Source organism: Lasiodiplodia theobromae (assembly GCF_012971845.1).
Source record: "Lasiodiplodia theobromae strain AM2As chromosome Unknown scaffold_10, whole genome shotgun sequence".
Lineage (NCBI taxonomy): Eukaryota > Fungi > Ascomycota > Dothideomycetes > Botryosphaeriales > Botryosphaeriaceae > Lasiodiplodia > Lasiodiplodia theobromae.
In genome coordinates this window covers 1,080,255-1,101,259 of record NW_023336300.1, presented here as the reverse complement: position 1 = coordinate 1,101,259, position 21,005 = coordinate 1,080,255, and the positions used below count along the sequence as shown (strand labels likewise).

The 21,005-nt window shown below is 54.6% G+C and overlaps 6 protein-coding genes across 6 annotated transcripts; 3 read left to right on the top strand and 3 right to left on the bottom strand.

Moving 5' to 3' along the window:
• Positions 1-1,616: 1,616 nt before the first annotated feature.
• On the top strand, positions 1,617-2,678 carry LTHEOB_4127 (FUN34 class plasma membrane protein; the record flags this gene model as incomplete). The annotated part of the gene is made up of 4 exons (XM_035513127.1): positions 1,617-1,870; positions 1,921-2,234; positions 2,289-2,561; positions 2,611-2,678. The coding sequence occupies 4 exons, from the start codon at positions 1,617-1,619 to the stop codon at positions 2,676-2,678; spliced, it is 909 nt and encodes a 302-aa protein (XP_035375520.1).
• Positions 2,679-4,863: 2,185 nt separating this feature from the next.
• On the top strand, positions 4,864-6,005 carry LTHEOB_4126 (Pathogenesis associated protein pep2 protein; the record flags this gene model as incomplete). The annotated part of the gene is made up of 5 exons (XM_035513126.1): positions 4,864-4,987; positions 5,061-5,224; positions 5,293-5,367; positions 5,425-5,723; positions 5,834-6,005. 5 exons carry the CDS (start codon positions 4,864-4,866, stop codon positions 6,003-6,005), a joined length of 834 nt encoding a protein of 277 aa, XP_035375519.1.
• A 638-nt stretch (positions 6,006-6,643) lies between these two features.
• Positions 6,644-9,140, bottom strand: LTHEOB_4125 (uncharacterized protein; the record flags this gene model as incomplete). The annotated part of the gene is made up of 2 exons (XM_035513125.1): positions 6,644-8,803; positions 8,856-9,140. 2 exons carry the CDS (start codon positions 9,138-9,140, stop codon positions 6,644-6,646), a joined length of 2,445 nt encoding a protein of 814 aa, XP_035375518.1.
• Positions 9,141-9,522: 382 nt separating this feature from the next.
• Positions 9,523-10,432, top strand: LTHEOB_4124 (Hd domain containing protein; the record flags this gene model as incomplete). Its single annotated transcript, XM_035513124.1, has 3 exons — positions 9,523-9,559; positions 9,616-9,678; positions 9,777-10,432. 3 exons carry the CDS (start codon positions 9,523-9,525, stop codon positions 10,430-10,432), a joined length of 756 nt encoding a protein of 251 aa, XP_035375517.1.
• A 2,652-nt stretch (positions 10,433-13,084) lies between these two features.
• On the bottom strand, positions 13,085-19,082 carry LTHEOB_4123 (RecF/RecN/SMC domain-containing protein; the record flags this gene model as incomplete). The annotated part of the gene is made up of 9 exons (XM_035513123.1): positions 13,085-14,398; positions 14,448-14,897; positions 14,950-16,536; positions 16,601-16,721; positions 16,781-16,821; positions 16,874-16,910; positions 17,426-18,206; positions 18,268-18,560; positions 18,616-19,082. 9 exons carry the CDS (start codon positions 19,080-19,082, stop codon positions 13,085-13,087), a joined length of 5,091 nt encoding a protein of 1,696 aa, XP_035375516.1.
• A 607-nt stretch (positions 19,083-19,689) lies between these two features.
• On the bottom strand, positions 19,690-20,595 carry LTHEOB_4122 (Enoyl-hydratase; the record flags this gene model as incomplete). Its single annotated transcript, XM_035513122.1, has 2 exons — positions 19,690-20,285; positions 20,358-20,595. The coding sequence occupies 2 exons, from the start codon at positions 20,593-20,595 to the stop codon at positions 19,690-19,692; spliced, it is 834 nt and encodes a 277-aa protein (XP_035375515.1).
• Between the last annotated feature and the right edge of the window lie 410 nt (positions 20,596-21,005).

The window sequence follows — 21,005 nt, the reverse complement described above, 5'->3', positions numbered from 1 at the left end:
AAAAAAAAAAAAAAGAGCCGGACATGGCATCGTCGGTCCCGAATGATCAAGCTCCCCATGCGGTTATGATGGCAAAACAACATCGTGTTCGGATATGTTTGAACGGTGCATCAGTCTTTGAAGATTGAGGATTGTTGAGGAGGTTAAAGGGGTGTGGAGCATCGGGCTCTGTACGGCGACTTTTGAGAAGACGTTGTCCAAAAAGGTAGTGACCAGGAAACCCCAGTTCGCAGGGTCTGGTTCCGCCGAACGCCAACGTCGGCCTAGAGGATACCCAGGCGATTGGTTATGAAGAGACAGCGAACGGCGCGCCGTCCCGGCTCAGAACGTGGCAAGCGTCATTCACGAATAGGGCCGTTTAAGCTATGTGGCAGGTGATTGTGACTGAATTCTGCACAAAGCCATGGGTGCTGGAACGAGGCAGTCTCATTGGGAACAAGCTTTGGCGCGTCCCAGATGGTGAGGGTCAGCCGTCATCATCATCGAGCGCCGAAGCATCGAGACCACCCCGCGTGGCGGGATAGGTGGATGTAGGTGCGGAGACGGGCGGGCCAAAGCTCTGAGGGGCTGATGATGCATTACGGGCTGTTCTGTCAACGGAATCCCAGCAGCGCGCGTGTCGAGGCTCTTGAGCACAGACCGAGTCTGATCGTCTGGCTCGGCGAAATCTGGTACAGCTGCCGGCAGATAATGCTTGAGGGAAGAGAGGGTTTGGGTTCCTGCATGGCGAGGGTTTGGTCATCATCGGGCCGGAGGCCAGCGTTGCCCTTAGCCCGAGCATATCATAGCGATGCTGCAAAGCTTGGCGGGCGGGATGGCGTCGGCCAGCGCGTCGCGCTTGCGGCCACGCTAGACCTCCAATGGCGCTTCTGGAGCTGCTCCTACCGTAGCGGTGAATCGACCGAGAGCGAGCGGGCCCAGAGCCGCACAATGCAACGAGGAACGCGGCGCGGATGGGGTGCTCAGCGGCGGCAGCTGGCGGAGCGGAGGTCGTGGTGATGCAAGTCGTGGTTTGACTTTCCCCCGCATTTTGCTAGAGGTGGATCGCGGTCTTAGCGGGCCAGTCCAATCGCAGCCTTTTGGCCCCAGACTTCCCCAGGCCTTTGCTCTCCGCCTACCCGGCCCTAGTCTCGAATCTCCTCACCAACCACCGCCCCTTGACTCGTGCCCGCTATCAAGGATCTCGTGCTTCAGCCATCATTCCTGGCCTAGCCGCCTCCCCCGCGTGGAAATAAGCCGGCCGTTTGGCGTCTGGGGAAACGACAATGCCAAAGAGCTTCGTGTGCAGCTGCACCTTGACTGGATTGCACAACGCCGGCTGGCCCGGATCACTCCAATGCCTCTGCTGCGCCACCTCCCATTGGCTTGAGCCCGCATCGTGATCAGCGTGTGAGAGCACTCTCCACCTGAGCAAAGCCGGTCAACAAAGGACGCCAGCGTGCGGAGCCGTAGCCCTGTCGACTCAAAAGCCCACCCATATATGAGCGAGCCGCCTCCCACCCCAATACCCTGCCGTGACAGATCTGATCTCCCCACCCGCCGGAAGCCTTTCTGTTCCCTATCCAGCAGCCAATCTCTCCTTGCTCTTCCTTGCGATACCCCCCACTCAGCCCACAATGACTTCGGAAAACCCTTACGCCGTCGCTTCGGCGGACCCTGATGCGCCTCTCGAGAAGGACTTCACCCACAGTCAGAATAACCTCCAAAGCGAGCGTCTCGAGCCGCATGTGGGATCCGACGAGGCATTGAGGCGCATCAGGACAGCAGGCAGCATCTCCATTTCTCCCGAGCTCTTCGAGAAGATGTACCTCTCGCCTCAGAACCAAGTCAAAGGCGATCTCCGCAAGATGGTCGGCAACCCGACTCCACTGTAGGTTTCCTGGGCTCGACGACCGTGTTCATTGGCTAATCCGAATACAGAGCCTTGGTGGGATTCCTCTTGTCGCTTTCACCGCTCAGCTGCATCCTCATGGGCTGGAGGGGATCGGGTGGTAGCGGCGCTTCCGGAACGGCGACATACTTCTTCTTTGGCGGAATCCTCATGCTCCTTGGTGCTGTGGGTGAATGGATCCTCGGAAACACCTACCCCTTTGTCGTCTTCGGCACCTTCGGGGCCTTCTGGTTGTCCTTTGGTGGAACTCTGCAGCCAGATTTCAATGCTTACGGCGCCTACTCGCCTGATCCGAGCAACCCTGCTGCTGGACTGACAACCGTCGGGTTCAACTCGAGCTTCGGTACGTCTTTCCCTTTTTTCGCCGCCATCTCGTACTAATCATGTTGCACTCCAGCTTTCTTCCTGCTGTTTATGGGCCTCCTGAGCTTCCTTTTCCTCATTCTGGCTCTCCGCACCAACATTGTCTTCGTCGTGATCTTCGCCACTCTTTCTCCCGCCTTCTGTCTCCTTGCAGGGGCTTATTGGCAAACGTCGAACGGAAACACGGATCTGGCGAGCAATTTGATGGTCGCGGCTGGCGCTTGCACATTCGTGACATGTGCCGGCGGGTGGTGGATATTCTTCGCTATCATGCTCGCGGCGTTGGACTTCCCGTTCCAGCTTCCAGGTAAGAACTCGCATATAACATAGTTCAGTTCAGAACTAACACGCTGCAGTTGGCGATTTGTCGACCTTGATCAAGGGTGCGAGCCAGAGGCAGAAGGAGCTAGAGAGTCAGGTGTAACCGTCTTGAGTGCTGAGGATGGATGGCATGAGCCATGGACATGATGGAGATCGGACTGGGACGATATCAGAAAATGAAAAAGTCGAGAGGTATTAATGATGGGTAATACGTACCATGACTTCTTAATGACATTCGAAGTGCTTACCATTTAATGACATTTCTTTTACTATCCACATCTCTCTGGTGTTAATCTCGGTCACACTGCGCGTTCACAGTCAAGGCTGGCGCAGGATCATCTGTAGAATGAGCCGATGCTGAAGAGCTTTAGGAAACGATAAAGGTGCCATTTGACTCCAAAGTCGCCGTACTGCATGGAAAGCGCGGCTCGGCTCATATATGGCGTTTGATCAGTCATCCATTTGATCAGTCATCGCGCCGCGGTCTCTGCCCAGGGTGCTGATGCGAGACAGTCATGATTGGTGAGAACAGGCGGCTCGCCCGGGTCAGGCACTCGTAAGCATGGGTACACACACGGTCGGCCAGCGGTAGGCCTCGGGGTATCAATCGCTGATATAGAGTTGGAGATGGAGACGTTGCGGAAGCCATAGTCGTTCGGGCCACTTGCCTGCGGGAAAAGTCGGGTGGCGCTCCTTCCATCTGTGCACCTGCCAAGGCACGTGACCTAACGCAGCTCCAGGCTCGTCGGCAAAGTTGCCGCAGAACCTCATTCGCCCTCACTGACTCTTGTCGTCTATTATGCACAAATGCAGCTTCTTGGGTTCCACTGTTAGCAAAAGCCTTGCCCAGTAAAGCCCGAGATCACGTGCTTCTTCTTGGTATGCTTTCTTTCCCCATCTCTAAATCCTTCGATCTACAACACCCTACAACACCCTAAAGCAACCTTCCATCACTTGCTGGCGATTTCTCGCAGCCGAACGCGGCTCTAAGCAGCCACCCGAACTCTCCTTCAGGACGCGCCGCTCCTGGCACTCACCGCTAAGACGATCGTGATGCGGCACAGCAGGAGGGCACGACTCGGCGGCCCTGTCTGATCAGTCGATAATTAACTGCGAATCTGTCCTCATATTGTCTTCTTCACAATAGCCGACTCCCATTGCCGAAGCACTCACCACATCGAGCCATTTTGCAGAGCGAGCACTGACGGCACGCTGTGCACGCGACTGAAAACTGGATCCCTCTTCGGGCCGCTCCCGCCTCGCGTTAACGGCGTCGGCTATCCCGCCCCTCTCTAGACGACCACTCCCGTTGTTCACAGCCGCCTCGTTTGTATCTTATGTTGGTTTCTGTGTACTGCATCAAGCAGCTAGATCCGCCTGGTGTGCATTGCATCAAGAATAAGTCGTAACTGATCTCCGAGGTGCCAGCAACCGCATATCCCGCAGCCGGTATGCCTGGTCCATGCCCTTCTACTTGACCAGACCCCGGTAGTTCCACGCGGACAACCTTGTACACCGCGCGGCTATGGCGATAAGGCGAGCTCCATATGTTACACCGTCAACCTCTCCCCCTTCGCTTTCCCCGACTTGATCAACCGGAATGATCTCCTTGAAGATTTTTATTCTCCGAGCACAACCGCTTTCTTCATAATACTCCTTGTATTAAGATCCTCTTCACCGGCCATGAGCGGAGCCCCTGTCAATTTTCTGGCTTCGTAGCCTTTTACAATTGGTCACGTTCTGCCAATACAGCTTGTCAATAGCTTGCTCAATATTCATGCAACTGCTCTCGTGGCTCATCAGTCTCCGAAGCGACCCGCTTCATGAGTAGTGATGGTTGCGAAAGATACTGTATTAGCACCGCTATGTCTAGGACGGTATGGTTATGCAGACTTCATGCTAATCCTCTCCCCGCAAGCTTCGCCCCCTTAAGCCTTTCGCGCTCGTCACAACCCGAACGGGATCCGGCGTGACCGAGCTGTTTTATCGTATTTCGTTTCCACTTCGTTGCGGTGTGCTGATGTCGGGAATTGAGGGCGGACTCGCGGGCGGCAATCGGCGGTACTGGAGTTCCTGATGTAAAGCTGCTGTGGGTACCTTGAAGGAGCTATGTCCCTATGTTGCTCAGGAGCTACTCTTGTGCGGCGTTGTAGCTGTCGCGCCAGCCGTGGTTTCCGGTGCCTTGATCAAATAAATAACGCCTGTGATGCTCCACGGGAACAAGCTCTTGCTCGACCTTCGTCCTCAATCACATTTCCTCTCTCCTTTCTACCTAATTGAATCCCATAATGTTCCGTCCCGCTTTCAACGCCCTCAGGCCTGCCGCCTCCCGTAGCGTCCTCCGCGCTCCCGTGCGCCGCGAGGTCGCCCGCGCCTTTTCGACCTCCCTCCGCCATCAGGCCGGAGGTGGCCGTGAGTGATCCAGCGCCCTTCAAGCTCTACTTCCTCGTCCAATTCTAACAGTTGCGATTGTTCTTTGGATTAGAGCTCTACCCTGTCACTCAGCCTCCCCACTGGCCGTCCGAGGCCTCGCGCAACAACGCCACCGGCACCGATGCCGAGGTGCTGGACCGCTTCAAGATCCGCGAGATCTGTGAGGGCTGGGGCTGCTACCGCGACGCCGCCGAGTGGGAGAACTATCGGTCCATGGTGAGCCTTTGAGCCAAACAATTCAATGGAGGAGAAAGAGCAAAGCAAATTAATAGAAGGCTCGTTAGTTCTGGGATGATGCCTACATCGCAACGAGCTGGAAGCAAGGCTCTATCGACGAGTTTATCAAAGCCTCCAAGGATGTACGTCAACACCATCCTCCTGTATTCACTGAGTCCCGACTGACCCCTCCCAAACAGGGCTTTGCGCGCGGCAAGGAATTCATGTACATCATGCACCGCATCATCGGCCAGACCGTCGACGTGCAGGGCAACCGTGCCGTTGCCAAGATGAAAGTGACCATCACTTGCCGCTTCACCTTCAACAACATCGAGGTCGACAATGAGGCCGAATGTCGGTTCTTCTTCATGCTCGAGAAGCGTGAGGGCCGTTGGGGAATCTGCTTCTACACGCTGCTGTTTGACAAGGACAAGATGATCCCCGTCCACCCCGGCAGGACGTTCGATATCCCTGAGAAGGAGGTTATGAAGTATCCCTCGTAAGTACTTTCTATTTCTTCATTCTATGTCTTAAAACGTCCAAGTGGCGTCCTTGTCTCTATTTTCCCCTCCCGTTACCACATCGCTGACTTTGGCGGCGTTTACACAGAGGATACCGCTATCTGGCATGGCTTGAGGACCAAATTGACACCCCTCCCAAGCTCGATCTCAACAGCCACGGACCGGAGCGCGACATCCTGTACAAGAAGTGCAAGGACTGGTTGGAGGGCAAGGTCGTCAAGCCGAACCTGACGGGTACAGACACCATTGACAAGTGGTAAATCACACAACTTCGAGGACGAAGGATCATTTTGAAGGGTATTGGGAGAGCACGTTTAAAGATTTATAGAGTGATAATGCTGTTAGAAGGGAAATGATGGTAATGTGGGAATAGGCGACTGTGCCCACTTTAGAGCCAGGTGTGGCGATAATGAACTAGACAGACCAAGTCTGAGATATTGAATACCTAAAAGGTTGGAAACAACATGCTTCGGTCATTTTATGTGATTTCTGCTAGAGTGTTGAAACAGTCATCACCTGTTTATGATTCAGCGCTAAGCGGATTACAAGGGATCTCATCTCCTCGCTTTCACCCGCAGAATTGAGTCGTAAATATCCTCTTTCATGGGAACTATCGCGAGACCACTGCGCGCAACATATTGCTCACTCTTCTATAACCAGATTCTGAAAATATGCTCTAATACGCAAACTTATTTAGTCTAATACTTCGTAACTCTTACACTCTAGTAACTATATAATACATCACGAGTCTTTCGCCACCCAATGGTAAGCCTCGCTCGCTCCGCGGCAGAATTCAAACTTACAAACTGCAGCAAACCAGAATCAATACCAAGCCCAGTCGCTGACATACCCTCCCAAGGAATACTATTGACCAATCAAAGCAGCTTCGCTCAATCCTTTACCTCCCCTTACCCCTCAACGGGCTACTCTCCCACGCACCCATCGTCTCATCCCCTTCTTCTTCTTCTTCTTCTTCTCCCTCCATCCCATCATACTCACTCCCACCACCCAACTCACTCACCGCATCCGCGCCACCACCAACATCATCTTCCGCGGGTATCAACAACGGACTCGCCGCAATCTTCGGCCGGCTCTTAAACACGCTCTGCTCGTCGACGTTGTCCTCGAACAGCTTGTCCTTTGGCGTCGCCCTGCCACCCGCAGTGGAAATCCCTAGACCCGCCTCCTCCCTCTCCATCGCCGCCGACTTCTCGGCCCACTCCTCGAACAGCGGGCTGATCTTGCGCGTCTCCCACGGGTTGGGCGGGAAGAGGCTGGAGCGCCGACGGCCCCTGCCGTTGTCGACGCTGCTCTTCTTTTTCGTGCTGTTCGCTCTCGCGCGGCCGGTCTTGGACGGGTTGCTGGTCGGCGCAGGGTTGCGCTCCGCCATGGCGAGCATGGTCTGGCGCGTGCGCTCGATGAGGGCGGCCGTCGCGTCGGCTTTGGCCTGCTCTTCGGGTGCGAGGGGGCGCGGCGCGGGGGCGGCTTTGGCCGGTGAGGACGTGTGGCCTTCCATGGTGAGGCGGGTGCGCTCCATGAGGGAGAGAACAGGTTGGGGCTGGTAGGACGGCTGCTGCTTGACGGGAGAGGGGCTGGCGGCGTCCATACCGGCAAGTATTTGCTCGGCGAGGAGGTCCTCTTCGTTTGGTGGCGGAGATGAGGACGCGAGTGGGGATGGGGAACGGGGTTTCGGCGAGACTGGCTCCTCGACATATCCATCATCGATAGGGTCTTCAGATGGTGGCGGTGGCGAGTCCGGTGCTACTGGGTTATCCTCATAACGGCTTGAGGAGTATTTCCCAAAGATACTGTCATGGTCAAAGGTAGGTCGTGTTGGCGTGGGCGAGGGGCTCCTGTCAGGTTCGTCCTGCTCGTATTCTGCCTGCGGCTTTCCAAGCGGAGAAAACCAGTCCGGGGAAATTGGTCTATTGAATGACGGCTTCGAAGGTTCGGTGGACTCGGGTGAGGGTGGTTCGACAGGTCCCAGCCTCGCTCGGGGTCTTAGTGCGAAAGACCGTCTCTGAACTGGTGGTTGCATTGGAATGCTGGATGCCCTAGGTTTGTGCACAAAGCTTGGTGGAGGTCTGTTCGACTTGACCTTGGATGCCGCCGCCAGGTCTTCGCGCATGTTGGCTAGAATGGAGCTGTATCTTCTTGGCAAGTCTGACGATCTTGCGGTGTGCTCGTCATCTTCAAACTCATGAGTCGCGACCCTACCTAGTCGTAGATCCCGATGACGATCAAAGTTGAAGTCCAGAGATGTGTTCCTAGTTCTAGAGACTTTTGGTGCAGGCTCTTCGGGCTGCATTGCTTGGATCTTGTCATGAAGAGCCTTCCACCGGGACAGCCTCTCCTCTTGGCCTTTGACCCGTACCTCTAAGTCTTGTAAAAGACTTTGGTGGTGGTGGCTCTCTTCCTCGACTTCCTGACCAAGCTGTACTCGATTCCAAATATCCTCAAACGGTGTCTGGAAAAGGCCGTCGGCCGCCTCGGCCTGTTCTCCTTGCATCATTAGTTCGAGCCACTCAGGGTTTCCCAGCCAATTATCATGTAGTATGCGCTTTATGGAGGCGGCATCCGGCAAGTCCTTCCCAGACTCTTCGAGGGTTTCAAGCACCTCTCCACACTTTTCATTTCGCTCTACGGCTTCAATGCTTTTTTGCTCCAACAAATCTCCAAAATCCATGTATCTCTCGCGCATATCGTCTCTCCCCCTCAAAACATTTGTGAGTGCGGCTTTGTGGGCGACGACGAGTGGCAGTAGAGAGGCCTGCTGGTCGAGGGTTAGGCTTGCAGCTGTCGCATACTGGCGCGCGACCGGGAGGTTAGTGCGCCTAGACTTGGCCCTTGATAATCTCTTCTTCAACACAGCAGTGGAAAACAGAACGAGTATCTCCATGAGTTTATCCCCTTTGCACTCATCCAACATGGTCTTGCGAAGGATCGTCTCCCGACCCAACACGCCATCTTTCTTGAGGTCATTGAGGCAGCGATAGAGTGCGGCGCGCAGGTTCAGCGATTGGAGAGGCTCGAGAGGAGGGAAGAAGGGCGACAGTTTCTATCAGAATCGTGAGCGCTTGTTGTGGTGCGAATTCCCTGGCAAGTGATACCTCGCGCGTCTCGTCTCTATCCCACAGCTCGAACAGGCGGAACAAAGCCCACTCGGTGCATTGGATACGCTTCTTCTGATTTTGCTGCGCATCTTTGGTCGCGAAGGTGTGGACAGTTATCTCGGGCCAGTCGTCGTAGGAATCAAAGTCGAGCAGGCGCAGGTTCGTCACGAAGAGGGCGGTGCTGGACAGCTGATGCGAGCAGCCTTTCAGGGACAGCGCTTTCGCGGCGGAAAATGCGTTCGTTTGCGCCTGGGAGCTGTGGCTGGACAGCGGGCGCGACATACTTCGGCAGCCGGAAGCGTCGCTTGCGGTGGAGCGTGAAGGCGCGTTGTCTTTGTTTGGTCGCGATGCAGACCCCGGCAACGGGCATTGCAGCCCTGTCAGCTTGTGTCAGTGCCTGAGCGGCAGGTGGGACAGCGGCCAATGACAGGGGTTCAAGCACGATGACGGCCGCGTCCCGCCGCTCCCAGCACCATCCCTGTCTACCCTCCCGCCGCTTCTTTCGCTCCCACCAAGAACACACGACAGCAAACCTTCCACGCCAAACTTGCTTCGTTCTTGCCCCCTTTAAACCCACGCATTCTGCTACCTGCCAGCCGCAATCCACACCAACATCACTCCTCTGCCGGCTTTCTGCGTTGCTGCCCCGCGATCCGCCGCAGCCATGGCTCCCGATGCGCCAGAGACAAATGATTCTCCCAGTGAGCTTCACCGCTGCCGAAACTTTGGGGGACCCAGTCGCTAAACTTTGCTCTAGAGCCTACCTCAGGCATTATCTCCGAGAAGGACGTTCCGAGCACGAGATGGACCCCCGAATCTGGTATGTTGTGGTTGCGGTAGACTCAACCGTGTACGCTCGCTCTACTTCGCCCGTGGCCTGCAATAGCCCCCAGAAGCCGTGCTGACAGAACACTGCAGCGCTCGCCGAACTCTCCTCGCCGCCCGTTCCCGACACCGACTCACCACTTCCCTTCTTCCACCTGCTCGAGCGACTGAAAACGACCAAGCGCGAGGGCTGGCGCCGCTTCGGTATCGTGCACGGCGAGTCTATTTCCGACCACATGTACCGCATGTCCATCCTCACCATGATGGCTCCCTCCTCGCTATCCTCGCGCATCAACATCCCACACTGCACAAAGATGGCCCTTATCCACGACATGGCCGAGGCGTTGGTCGGTGACATCACACCCGTCGACCCCATCTCGAAGGAGGAGAAGTCGCGCCGCGAGTCGGAGACTATGGATTACCTGTGCACCCGCCTGCTGGGCAAGTTCGGCGGCGGTCTCACGGGTGCCGAGATCCGCAAGGTGTGGCAGGAATACGAGGACAGCGAGACGCTGGAGGCAAAGTACGTGCACGATATCGATAAGATGGAGCTGCTGCTTCAGATGATGGAGTACGAGCGCGGCCAGGAGGGACGTTTGGACATCGGCGAGTTCACCTGGGTCGCCACCAAGATTGTGTTGCCTGAGATCAAGGACTGGGCCGAGCAAGTCTTCGAGGAGCGAAGACAGTTCTGGAAGTCGGTTGGCAAGGAGCCGAGCTGGGGAGGCGACCGCAAGTCGGTGGCATGATGCGGCAAGATTGCGTGGGTGCTGGGGCTAAGCGGGCGTTGGATCGATACCATGGTTTACTGACCGGGCACAGGCATTCTTGTTTGCATATGGTCTCCCGGGTGGTAAGCATAGGTTTGTGACTGTGTATTGTCTTTATTCGAGCAGTCATAGACACTGTAGACTTTAATTGCATACGCTTTGGGTATTCATCTCCTGGCTATTTGTTGCTTTTGCGTACCAACATCTGCCTTCTTATAAAGGCCCGAAAGCGGACGATGAAGACGAAATCATACTATGCTACGTATTTATATTTGCGAAATACTTTGGAGTATTTACTACTTTCAAGTGGCATTCTATTATTTCGTCTAAATTCAAGATTGTGTTTGCACAGGATATGCATGTAAGACACGAATCCGAACAAGGAGTGGATTGGTCGAAAGAGTCGAGAATGGATTGGATTTGCCTACAAGGTATTCCCTTTCAAGAGGCTACAGCATCATGGTTACCCAAATATAGTTGTACAAAACTGCACACACAACGCAAGGTGCGAGCTAATGGTGCGAGCTAATGGTGCAACTTCAGAGCTGAAATTAGATTTGGCCGCAGCGTTCCACTGCATAAAACGTGAGGCACATAAAGAATAGCCACGTAAGGCGTGGAGGTCAACCAATTAGTGGTTTGCTGTGAAGTCATTCATCCACGTGAGGCCATTGCTCCCCCCGAAGCCCTTAGTTCTCGTGAAGTTCCTGGTTCTGAGCATAAGAATGAGAGAGGTGCGCACTGGCTTGTCTGGGTTAATTTTCTTATCTTCCACTTCTCCAGTCTGGCTCAGCCTAATTACGAGACTCTTGCTGTGCACTGGCAGCTACCTATTTGTCGTTTCCTATCTTTGGCATTGAGCCCACAAAGCAAAAACACAGCCAATCCACAGGGATTTATTTGCCATATTTCACATTGCCATGGCTCCATTCACAACCAGAGACCTGTCTACCGGGGATACGATCAACACTGTCGGTCTTGCTTTGTCTTTCGTTGCCGCCATAATCAGCATCATTTTGGCCTTTGTAACCCTTCGGGTGAATCAGCAGCGCAGAGGTAAACGGCATGCATTGCAGATTAATCGAGTACAGCTGATTCGGAATTCGCAGGCTTTCGCAGCTGGGAGGATGGCCGTGGCCAAGAGCTCTATCTCGCCATTGGGCGCCGCGTTTGATTGTGGCCTCCACGAGTTAGTAAAGAACGTTGAGTCAGTTTTGCCACCGGAACCTTACTGAAGGGTGGTAACTTTCCGTGTTTTTGTATCTTTGCCTTGTGATATTTCGTATGTCACTCTGAAATATATCACCTATCTTACGTGTGCAAGCTCACTTTGATCATGAATGAGATTGATGCAACTGTGACCTGTTCTCGGAAGACATGGATAGAAAGTGGATGACAGCCAATAGATGCGGGGAGGATTAGGTTACCACGTGAGACACTGCACAAAAGGGGGTATAGTACGGTGTGACAAAAGTATTGGATGGAATCAACGAAGCATGAGATCGTATATTTGCGAAGACTTTACGGGCAACTTTCCGCCTGGTTGAAAATGAGTATAAGAGTTTGCCCCTTTCTATAGCTCCTCGAATATCAACCATTCGTCCCTCTTTCCTGTTGGCACCCCTGATGGATGAATCGGACGGCGAATTCGTTATTGTCGCCTTCATTACCTGCCCACTTGTTCAGCTCGCCATGCCGTAGGAGCTAGGGGAGCAAGTCTAGGTTGAAAGGTGTGGCGCGGTGGTGCGTCAACCAGGCGGTGCGTCAACCAGGCGGTGCGTCAACCCGGCAGTGTGTCAACCCGGCGGTACGTCAGCCCAGGGGTGCGTCAGCCCAGGGGTGTGTCAGCCCAGCTAGGTGCCGTGGGCTGGGGCCGCTTATGCCGACGCCCAGGCGGACGATGCGATCGAGGTCGGGATGCTGTCGAGGATTGGTGGTGTTGCTGGCATGGAGGAGCAAAGCCACAGAAGCACAAGCGAGGCACAAAGCATGCAGCCATTCCTCCTCGGGTGACGCATAAACCGCCAACGTATGCGCGATGCGAGAACACGGGGAATCGCAGCCGACGGCGAGCATGAAGAACAGTAAGTCCCCAGACGTAGCTATGCCTCAGCTCTTTCTCAAGAAAATAATATATGTGGGTAGCTGAAGCCATCGCCGGGACAAGAATGTGGACTTAAACTCTACATACACATCCAGACGATAGCTTCAACTATCCATGACATAAGCAAAAATAATTCACACTAGCCATCGGCTGCGAGAGGGGACTATACGAGACACTTTGTGTTCACTCGCTCCCAGCAAACTCATCCGGCCAAACTCATTCAGCGGAATAAGGTAATAGAACTCACTAAGGGATGCGTAACCAGTGGTAAACTCACCAAGAAGATTTCATCTGCCCGTACCAGGGTGAATAATTTATGAAACACACAGCAAACGCCTGGTATCGACATCATAGACAGAAGACACCATGCCCCTCATGCCAGAGCCAGCGCCAGCGCCCCAGATAGTGGTAGCCCAATCATTTGCCTCACAATGTCCAATTGACCTGCCAAACTCCGTTAAAGCCCGCACAAAAGCCGCCGTCTCGACTGATCACGCCGTACGTCCGCCAGCATTGCCATCACCCATCTACTTCAAATCGGCCGGTGTCAGCGCCTGGACAATACTGGTACCATCACTGAACCTCGTCCTGAAGATACGATTCGCGTTCTGGAACATGCCATCCTTCAGGGACACGACGATGAACTGGCTGCCCTTGAACCTCGTCTTGATCAGCCGTCCGATGTTCTGCGTATGGCTCAGATCCAGCGCAGCATCGACCTCGTCAAGAATGTACATAGGGGCAGGCTTGAACTGAAGAAGGGCCATGATGAGCGACAGCGCAACAAGGGAGCGCTGACCACCCGACAGCTCCGTCAAGCTCTGCTTCCACACCTTGCCCAGCGAGACCTTGACCTCAAGACCGTCAGCGATCGTCTTGCCCTCAGGCGGGTCGAGCTTGGCGAAGGAACCGGGCAGAAGCTCGTTGAAGATGTTGCCAAAGTCGGCGTTGACTTTCTCCCACGTCTTCTGCAGCGCGTCCCGCTTGTACGCGTCGAGGGACTGGATCGTCTCTTCAATCTTGCGTTTGTCGCGGATGACTGTGCGCATCATGTTCTTCAGCGACACCTCCTTCTTCTCAACACTGTCGATCATGTTCATGACCTTGGGGTTGATCTTCTTCTTCATGCCTTGGAAGCGCTCAGTGAGGTTCTTGAGGGTGGATTTGCATTCCGACATGTTTTGGCCCTTGAAATCGTAGGGCGTGCCGGATCGGCCAAAATGTTCTTGCTCGTCGGCGATCCAGTCGTGCTCCTGTTCCAATGCCGAGACGGCATGCTTCGCAGCCTGAAGCTCCTTATCGAACTTCTCTATCTGATGGCCGAGCTTTTGTAACTCAAGACCCTCTTCCGTGATCAACTTGGACTTGGAGCTCACGGCATCATCGAGGGCGCGCAGCTCTTCGTCAAAACCGGTCAACTTCGCCTGTTCATCTTCCAGCTGCGCGGCTGCGAGTTCATGGGCGTCTTTTGCCGCAGCTTGCTCCCGAATCAGAGCATCAATTTCCTCCTGCTGGGCGGAGAGGGTCGTGCTGGAATCTTGCAACTGTTCCTGAGCAGCGGCCAAGTCACTGCCACATTGCTCAGATTCAAGCATGGCATCCCTCATCTCTTGCTGCAGGGGCTTAATGGAAGCGTTGTTCTTGGTCAATGCCTTCTTGAGCTGGTCAAGGGACTTTTGAAGCTCGGCAAGCTTGCTGTCCTTGTTCTTGCTGAATTCGTTCATGTCGCGCTCGATGCGCTTGACTTCCTTGGATGCTTCATCGTGTCGTGCTTTCGCGTCAACGATATCTTGCTTTAGTTGGGTCACTGTGGACTTCATCTCCTCGAGAGCTTGGATGATCTGGAGCAAATTAGTTAGAGCTCCTCATACTTGTCATATGATCACTTACTGAAGCTGATGAATTGCTGCTGATCTGCTCCTCAGCAAGCTTGATTTCGTGTGACTTCAGGTCAAGCTCCTGCTTGATCTTCTTGGCGGCATCAAGCTTCTTTTTCTCCCTCGCCATAGTCGACTGGAGCAAGCCCAGAGCTTGCTCCTGAGCCTTGAGCTCCTTCGTAAGCTCGTTCAGCTTCGACAGTGTGACAAGAACACCGCTCGTCTGAGGAGAGCTACCTCCGGAGAGCGTACCCGATGGGTCGTACACATCGCCTTCGAGAGTAACACTCTTCATCCGTACTGAAGGATCGAAGGTGACTCGTTTTGCCGTCTCGGCATCTTCGCAGACAAGCGTGGAGCCGAAGACATATTCCATCGCGGCTGTCACCTCATCATCGTAACCGATAAGTGATAGCGCAAGATCAACTTTCCCGGGAGCGATCCGTTGGGCGGCGCCAATTTTCTTTACCGGTTAGTTAGAACACTTGCCAAAACCGGGCTCTAGAGAAGCTTACCTCTGCTGATGCCCTGAAAGCGGAAATCTTGTTCAAGGGAATAATAGTGACGCGCTTCTTCAGCCTGCCATTTTGCAGAAGCTGAGTACCAGTCTCAGAGGTGTCAACGACAACATTGTACAGACGGCCGCCTGCGCAAATCTCCAAAGCGGTACCAGCTCGTGTGTGCTCCTTTTCTAAAGAGAAAAGCTGAGCAACTAGGCCCTTTACCCTGGACCTATCAAAGTTGGGAGAAGGGTCGCTGTAGCTGAAGTCGATATTGGCAACCTTCCTCTTCAGGGCGTCAGACTGTTCCCTGAGCTCGCGAATGCGTTGTTGCCGTTGTGATTCCTCCTTGTACATATCCTCCTCCTTTCCAGGCTCAAAGCCCAACCTGCCAAGATCACTCTCAAGCTTTTGCGCCTGCTTTCTTAGACCTTCCAGCTCTTTGAGGAGACCCGAATTCTGCTCCTTCGCCTTCTTCGCACGCGGCTCAGCCTCCTTGATTTGCTTCTCCAAATGAGAGATTTTGAGCTTGGCCTGCTCCTGTTCTGTTTGTGCGGAGCTTGCACGATTTCTTGCATCCTGAAGCTGACCCTGGTAACCACTCTCCTGTCCTTCCTTGGATGCGACACCGGTTTGGAGAGTGGAAATAAGTTCTTCCTTCTTCTCAACCTCCTCAGTCTGCTTGGCCAGTTCTGCGTGCGATGCATTGTACTTTTGCTGTAACTGCTCGTAAATCTTGCTTTTCTCTTTGAGCTGAGATTCGAGCTCCTGAACTGTTTTCTGGAGCTTCTTGCGCCTATCGGCTTCCTCTGTCAAGCTGGTTTTCTTGAGGTCAATGACAGTTGTCAATCGAACCGTTTCGTGCGAATGCTTCTTGACCTCTTCTTCCAAACCCTGGAATTTACCGCCCTTACGCAGTTCCTTTTCTCTAGTACTCTTGACTTTCTTGATGTCCTCCTTGAGCAGTTCAATCTCATTCTTCATCCGTTCCACAGACTCCTCGAGGTCCTTCTCTCGCTGCTTCTTGGCCTCCAAATCCTCCACCGATTTGTCCAGCTTGTCCTTGTATCTGAGGTAATCGTGCGCTACGACTAATCTCGTCAACCGCTCGACATCGTTTTGGGTCTGTTGGAAATCGAGGAACGCGCGCTTTTCCGCTCGGAGCTTCTCTAGTTTCGGGTCAATCTCGTCCCTCAGCAACTCGGTGATCTCCTGTAGCTTCATGTCCTTCTTCGCCATTGTCTTGAACGCCTTGTCCCTCCTGTCCTCGAACATGCGAGTGCCAGCAGCTTCTTCAATCATGGCCAGAATTTCGACAGCCTTCATATTCAGGACCTTGGTGATGCGACCTTGCATGATCAGAAAGTTTGGGTTGTTGATGTTCAGCTGGACGGACTGGAAGAGGTTCTGGACGGTCTGCTGCTGTGCACGGTGGCCGTTGATAAGATACTTGCTCGTGCCGCCGAGCACGATCTGACGTGTTACGGATATTTGCGCATACTCTTCGAATCCGATTGGGGACTTGCTCTTGTCTGAGTTATCGAAGACAATGGTGACAGAAGCTTTGGTGACGCCCGCTTGACCGCGCTTGTAGATAAGATCCTACATTTCCACCTGTATTAGCTTCTTCCCACTTTTCCATCGCGTGTCCTCCAGCTAATCGTACCTGCAGATTCTGCGCGCGGACGGTCGTCATGTTCGTGATACCGAGGACGAAACATATCGAGTCGAGGATGTTGGACTTTCCGGAACCGTTGAGACCGGTGATCGAATTGAAGCTCTCGTCCCTAAGAAAGGCGTCAGCGCGCGCACGATTGAAGTTGTAAGGTGTATTGACGCAACTCACCACCCGGAGATGACGGTACGGACGGCGTACGACTTGAAGCCCTGTGCGCGGGGTCAGCAAGGATAAAGGTGCGCAACAGGCGAACGGACGTACGTCTACGACTATCTCCACAATCCTCATGGCTGCGGCGCTACGTCGTCGTCGTCGGTGTCGGTCGGCGTTGGCGCATTCGCGTTGCTTCGAAGGTAAACACGCCGCGATGCCTCCAAACACTTGGGTTCCGCCGGCTAAACTTCGGACCGCCGCCGCGTCAACGCGCTATCGACGCGGTATCCCCACCCGACGGGTGACTTCCTAACTTTATGCTCACCACTGCCTTCCATCTTCAGTATCCTATTTCTTTCTCGACACTGGCGTGCAACTCAAGGTTCTTAAGCCTCTGGAAGCCGCGAGTCTTCTTGCACTCAGACTACCAGGCGGAGATCGTAGTGATGATGACAAACTATTTACCCCACCCGTCAAGGGAATTTGCACCTACAGCGCCACAGATATCTCAACTCATCACCACAACTAAAATAAAACAGCTAATATTGAGATATCGTTGACCAACAGCACAGCGCATCTCTCTCCGAACATCACTATCATCTAACCTCCGTCTCCAGTCACTTTCTTTCCACCCCACACAGTCCTTCCAACAACACGAACAATCCATAAGCGCCAGGATCCGGCACACCCCTCGTCGCACTTTCATCCAGATACGTGCTTCTCCCCAACTTAGCCTCCATCGTCTTCGTCTCCTCCACTCCGCTCTCCGCACGCCTCAGCGCCTCCTCCACACCGCTGCCACCCGCCAGCGTCTCCACAAACGGAATCAGCGCATCCAAGCACGTACGATCGCCCCTCCGCGCGCGCGTATACTGCAACAGCTGCTCCAATGCCACCTCCAGCGCCCGCGGCACGTCGTCGCCGTCCCGCTGCTGCGCCAGCGCCGTCCCGAAGGCCGAGAGGAAGATGCAGTACAAGGCGCCGCTCGTGCCGCCCATGGTGACCTCGAGGTCGTCGACCAGCGCCGCCAGCACGCGCGGCAGGTTGCGGCTCGACAGGTCCGCGCCGTCGATGAAGGACAGCACCTTCTGCGCGCCGTCGCGCAGCGTCAGCCCGCAGTCGCCGTCGCCGACGACCGTGTCGTAGTGTGTGATGGTCGGCTCGGCTGCGATGAGCGCGGAGCAGCCGCGTGTGATGCGCGAGCGGACGAGGGCGTCGGGGAGGTCGGGACCGGCCGTGTCGGTGGTTGTAGTAGCTGTAGCGAGCTTCGCGGCGGTGTTGGAGGGGCTGGAGGGTGCGGAGAGAGGGTTTGGCGGCTTGGATTGTGGGGAGAGGAAGCGGGTGGGTATGGCGCAGACGGAGATGGCCCAGCCGCGCGCAGCGAGGGGGTCCGGCTTGATGAGTGGGGAGGAGGAGAGGCGGTAGGGGATGCTTTGGGCATCTATTTGTATTGTAAGTCTATTGCTCCTGTTGAAGTTGCTGATTTGGCAGGGTAGACGCACCGAGATAGTTGGAGATCTCATACGCAACAATGTAGTTCTCCAATTGCGAGAGGCCGTTGATGTCCGAGTAGTGGACTGAGTACGTCACCGGGCCTGTTTGCGAAGCCTGTGAGCGCAGGACGTGTGTGAGGTCTTTCTCGAGTGCTTTGGTAGCTGTCTCAAATTCCTCGTGTCCAACCTCGTGGACAATGGAAGCATTTTCTCCCTTCTTTGCTGGATGGAACTCCGATTTTGTTGTGACTGCGGTTTTCATGAACAATTTCAGGAGTTCGATCGTCTGGTGGATAGACGTCCTGTGCACATCGTAAGCGGTGATTCTCGGTTTCAAGGTTGTAAGAAGCTACAGACCTTGCAGTCTCTGTCGCAAGCTCAAGCAGACTCAGCAGATGATCGAACTCCAGCTCCCCCTCGGTTTCAACCTCGACAACGTCATTCTCTGGTCCTGCTACTTGCCTCTCCTTTCCGGCGCGCAGAACGATAAGCCCCTGTCCAATTTTGATGCCATTCTGCTCCAGCGTATGCCGAATATCCTGTGCTGTCAGAAGTCCAGCGCCGGATGTCTCAGTGATGATTGCAGCTATGTGCGAGTCTGACAAGAACTTGCTGGAAAAATTCCCGGAACGTCCAATGGCTGCGATCTGGATGTGCGGGCTGTTGCTCAGAGCGCGGTTGAGGAGGATAGTCTGGCCTTTGCTGGTAGTAACTGGGACAACAGAAGGCCGAATAAGAGGGAATAGCGTAGTCCACCGTTTGGGGTTGGTGAGATCGAGCGCCTCGGGCGACCATGGGATTGTTTGTTCGACGATAACCGACATTATGAAATTGTGTCACGCCTTGGAACGAAACTGCTGGCGATGCAGAGATACTTGGGGACAATTGTAAGAAGAACGCGGTTTACAAGCAAGGTCGAACTGCCAGAAAGCAGAGTGCACTCCAAAGAATTACTTACACCTCGTCGTTCGAGCGCCGCCATCTTGCGTGACAGAGAGGCACCAGCTTATATGCGGGGTCGGCCGCTGCACCGGAATGCGGGCACTGTGGAGGAGGGGAGAGGAGCTGGAGCTCTCGAAACGGAAATACCGTCGGATTGCCTATTTGGGACAGGTCGCGCGTGAGGCTCAGTCTTCCTCGCTCCTCTCTTTGAATCAGTGCTCTTCGTGCAAAGAGTAATTTTAAGCGCCGTGGCTTCAGCGTACTATGGGGCTTCTGGTCCAGATCGTTCTGAAGATCATTTACGACCACACATAGCATGGGCGCGTGAATATTCACTTCCTAACTGCTTTACGTCATAGAGCTCTGCTAAGTTCATGCCTACATTGTAGATGAGCACCTTACTAAGAGAGTGCTTTTCCGCTTGACATAATAGCTAAGTGGTCCCAGCATTCACCTCGCTTCCTCCGAGTTAATGAGCTTGTGAATACTTCACAATTTAGGCGCCTTCCATTCCGGCTTCCTCTTTTCCACAAATGCCCTCACGCCCTCTTTCATATTCTCACCTGCCAACAGTCGCGGGTACCAGCTCTCGCCCCAAATTCTGGTCGCATCCTCTGCACCCACGCCATCCCACCCCATCTTCACACCCTCCCTCGTCACAATCACCGCATCCGGGCTATTGTCCACAATCATCTCCGCCAACCTCAACGCCTCCTTCACAACCTCTCCCTCGCCATCACCCACGACCTTATTCACGAGCCCCCACTCCCTCGCCTCCTGCGCAGGTATCGTGCGTCCCGTGAGGGACATCTCCATTGCGCGCTGCTTTCCAACGGTGCGCACGAGGCGCGGCAGCGCTCCAGCCAGCGCCACGACACCGCGCTTGACCTCGGGCAGGGCGATGGTCGCCGTTGGCGCCGCGACGACGATATCCGCGTTGATGATCATCTCACAGCCGCCGCCAAACGCCAGTCCATTGAGGGCAGCGATGACTGGCTTGAGCCCGGAGCGCCGCGAGAGCCCGCCGAAGCCTGAGGCGGCGACTTGCGGGCGCGGCGTATCGGATGAGTTTGACTGGTTCCATTCTGCATCGCGGTGACGATCGGGTTAGCTTGAGGGCCGGGGATAGGGAAGAGAAGGGTGGTGGGTGTGCATACCTTTGAGGTCTGCGCCCGCGCAGAAGGCGCGCCCGGCGCCGGTGATGATGCCGACGCGGAGGGCGGGTTCGCGGTCTAGCCAGGACCAGACTTGGTCGAGCTCAGCATGGCCGGCTATGTTGATGCAGTTGAGCTCCTTGGGTCGGTTGAGCGTGACGAGTAAGACATAGGGGGCTGGAAACGAGAGGATGCAGTACTGCGTCTTTGGCGGTTGTGTGCTGAAGCTCGGGGACGACATTGTGACAATCAATTGATGAGATAATTGAAGTAGGAAGGCTTAGCTGGCGAAGAAATCAAAAACAAAACGTCTGAGCTTCGGCAAATGCATCGTGTTGGATTGGGTGTGACAGCGGATGATGCGCATCAGCCGGCGGGGAAAGCGTGGAGCTGTACCTGGGGCCGAGGCTTCTACCCCACACGGTTATTCATCCCCAAACCCTTCCCGGCCACCACTTTTGTAATCATATTATTTCCTTAATTGCTACAAACTACACCTCAGAGCCCCATTGAGAATCCATTGAGGTGAAGATGAAGCTTTCGATGGGTCCGCGCAGGACGATGCGATGCATAGAATATCTACGGGCAGCGTAGAGTATACGCGGCCAGGTGACTAACCGGCAAACATCAAACAGAAAAAAGAGAAACATC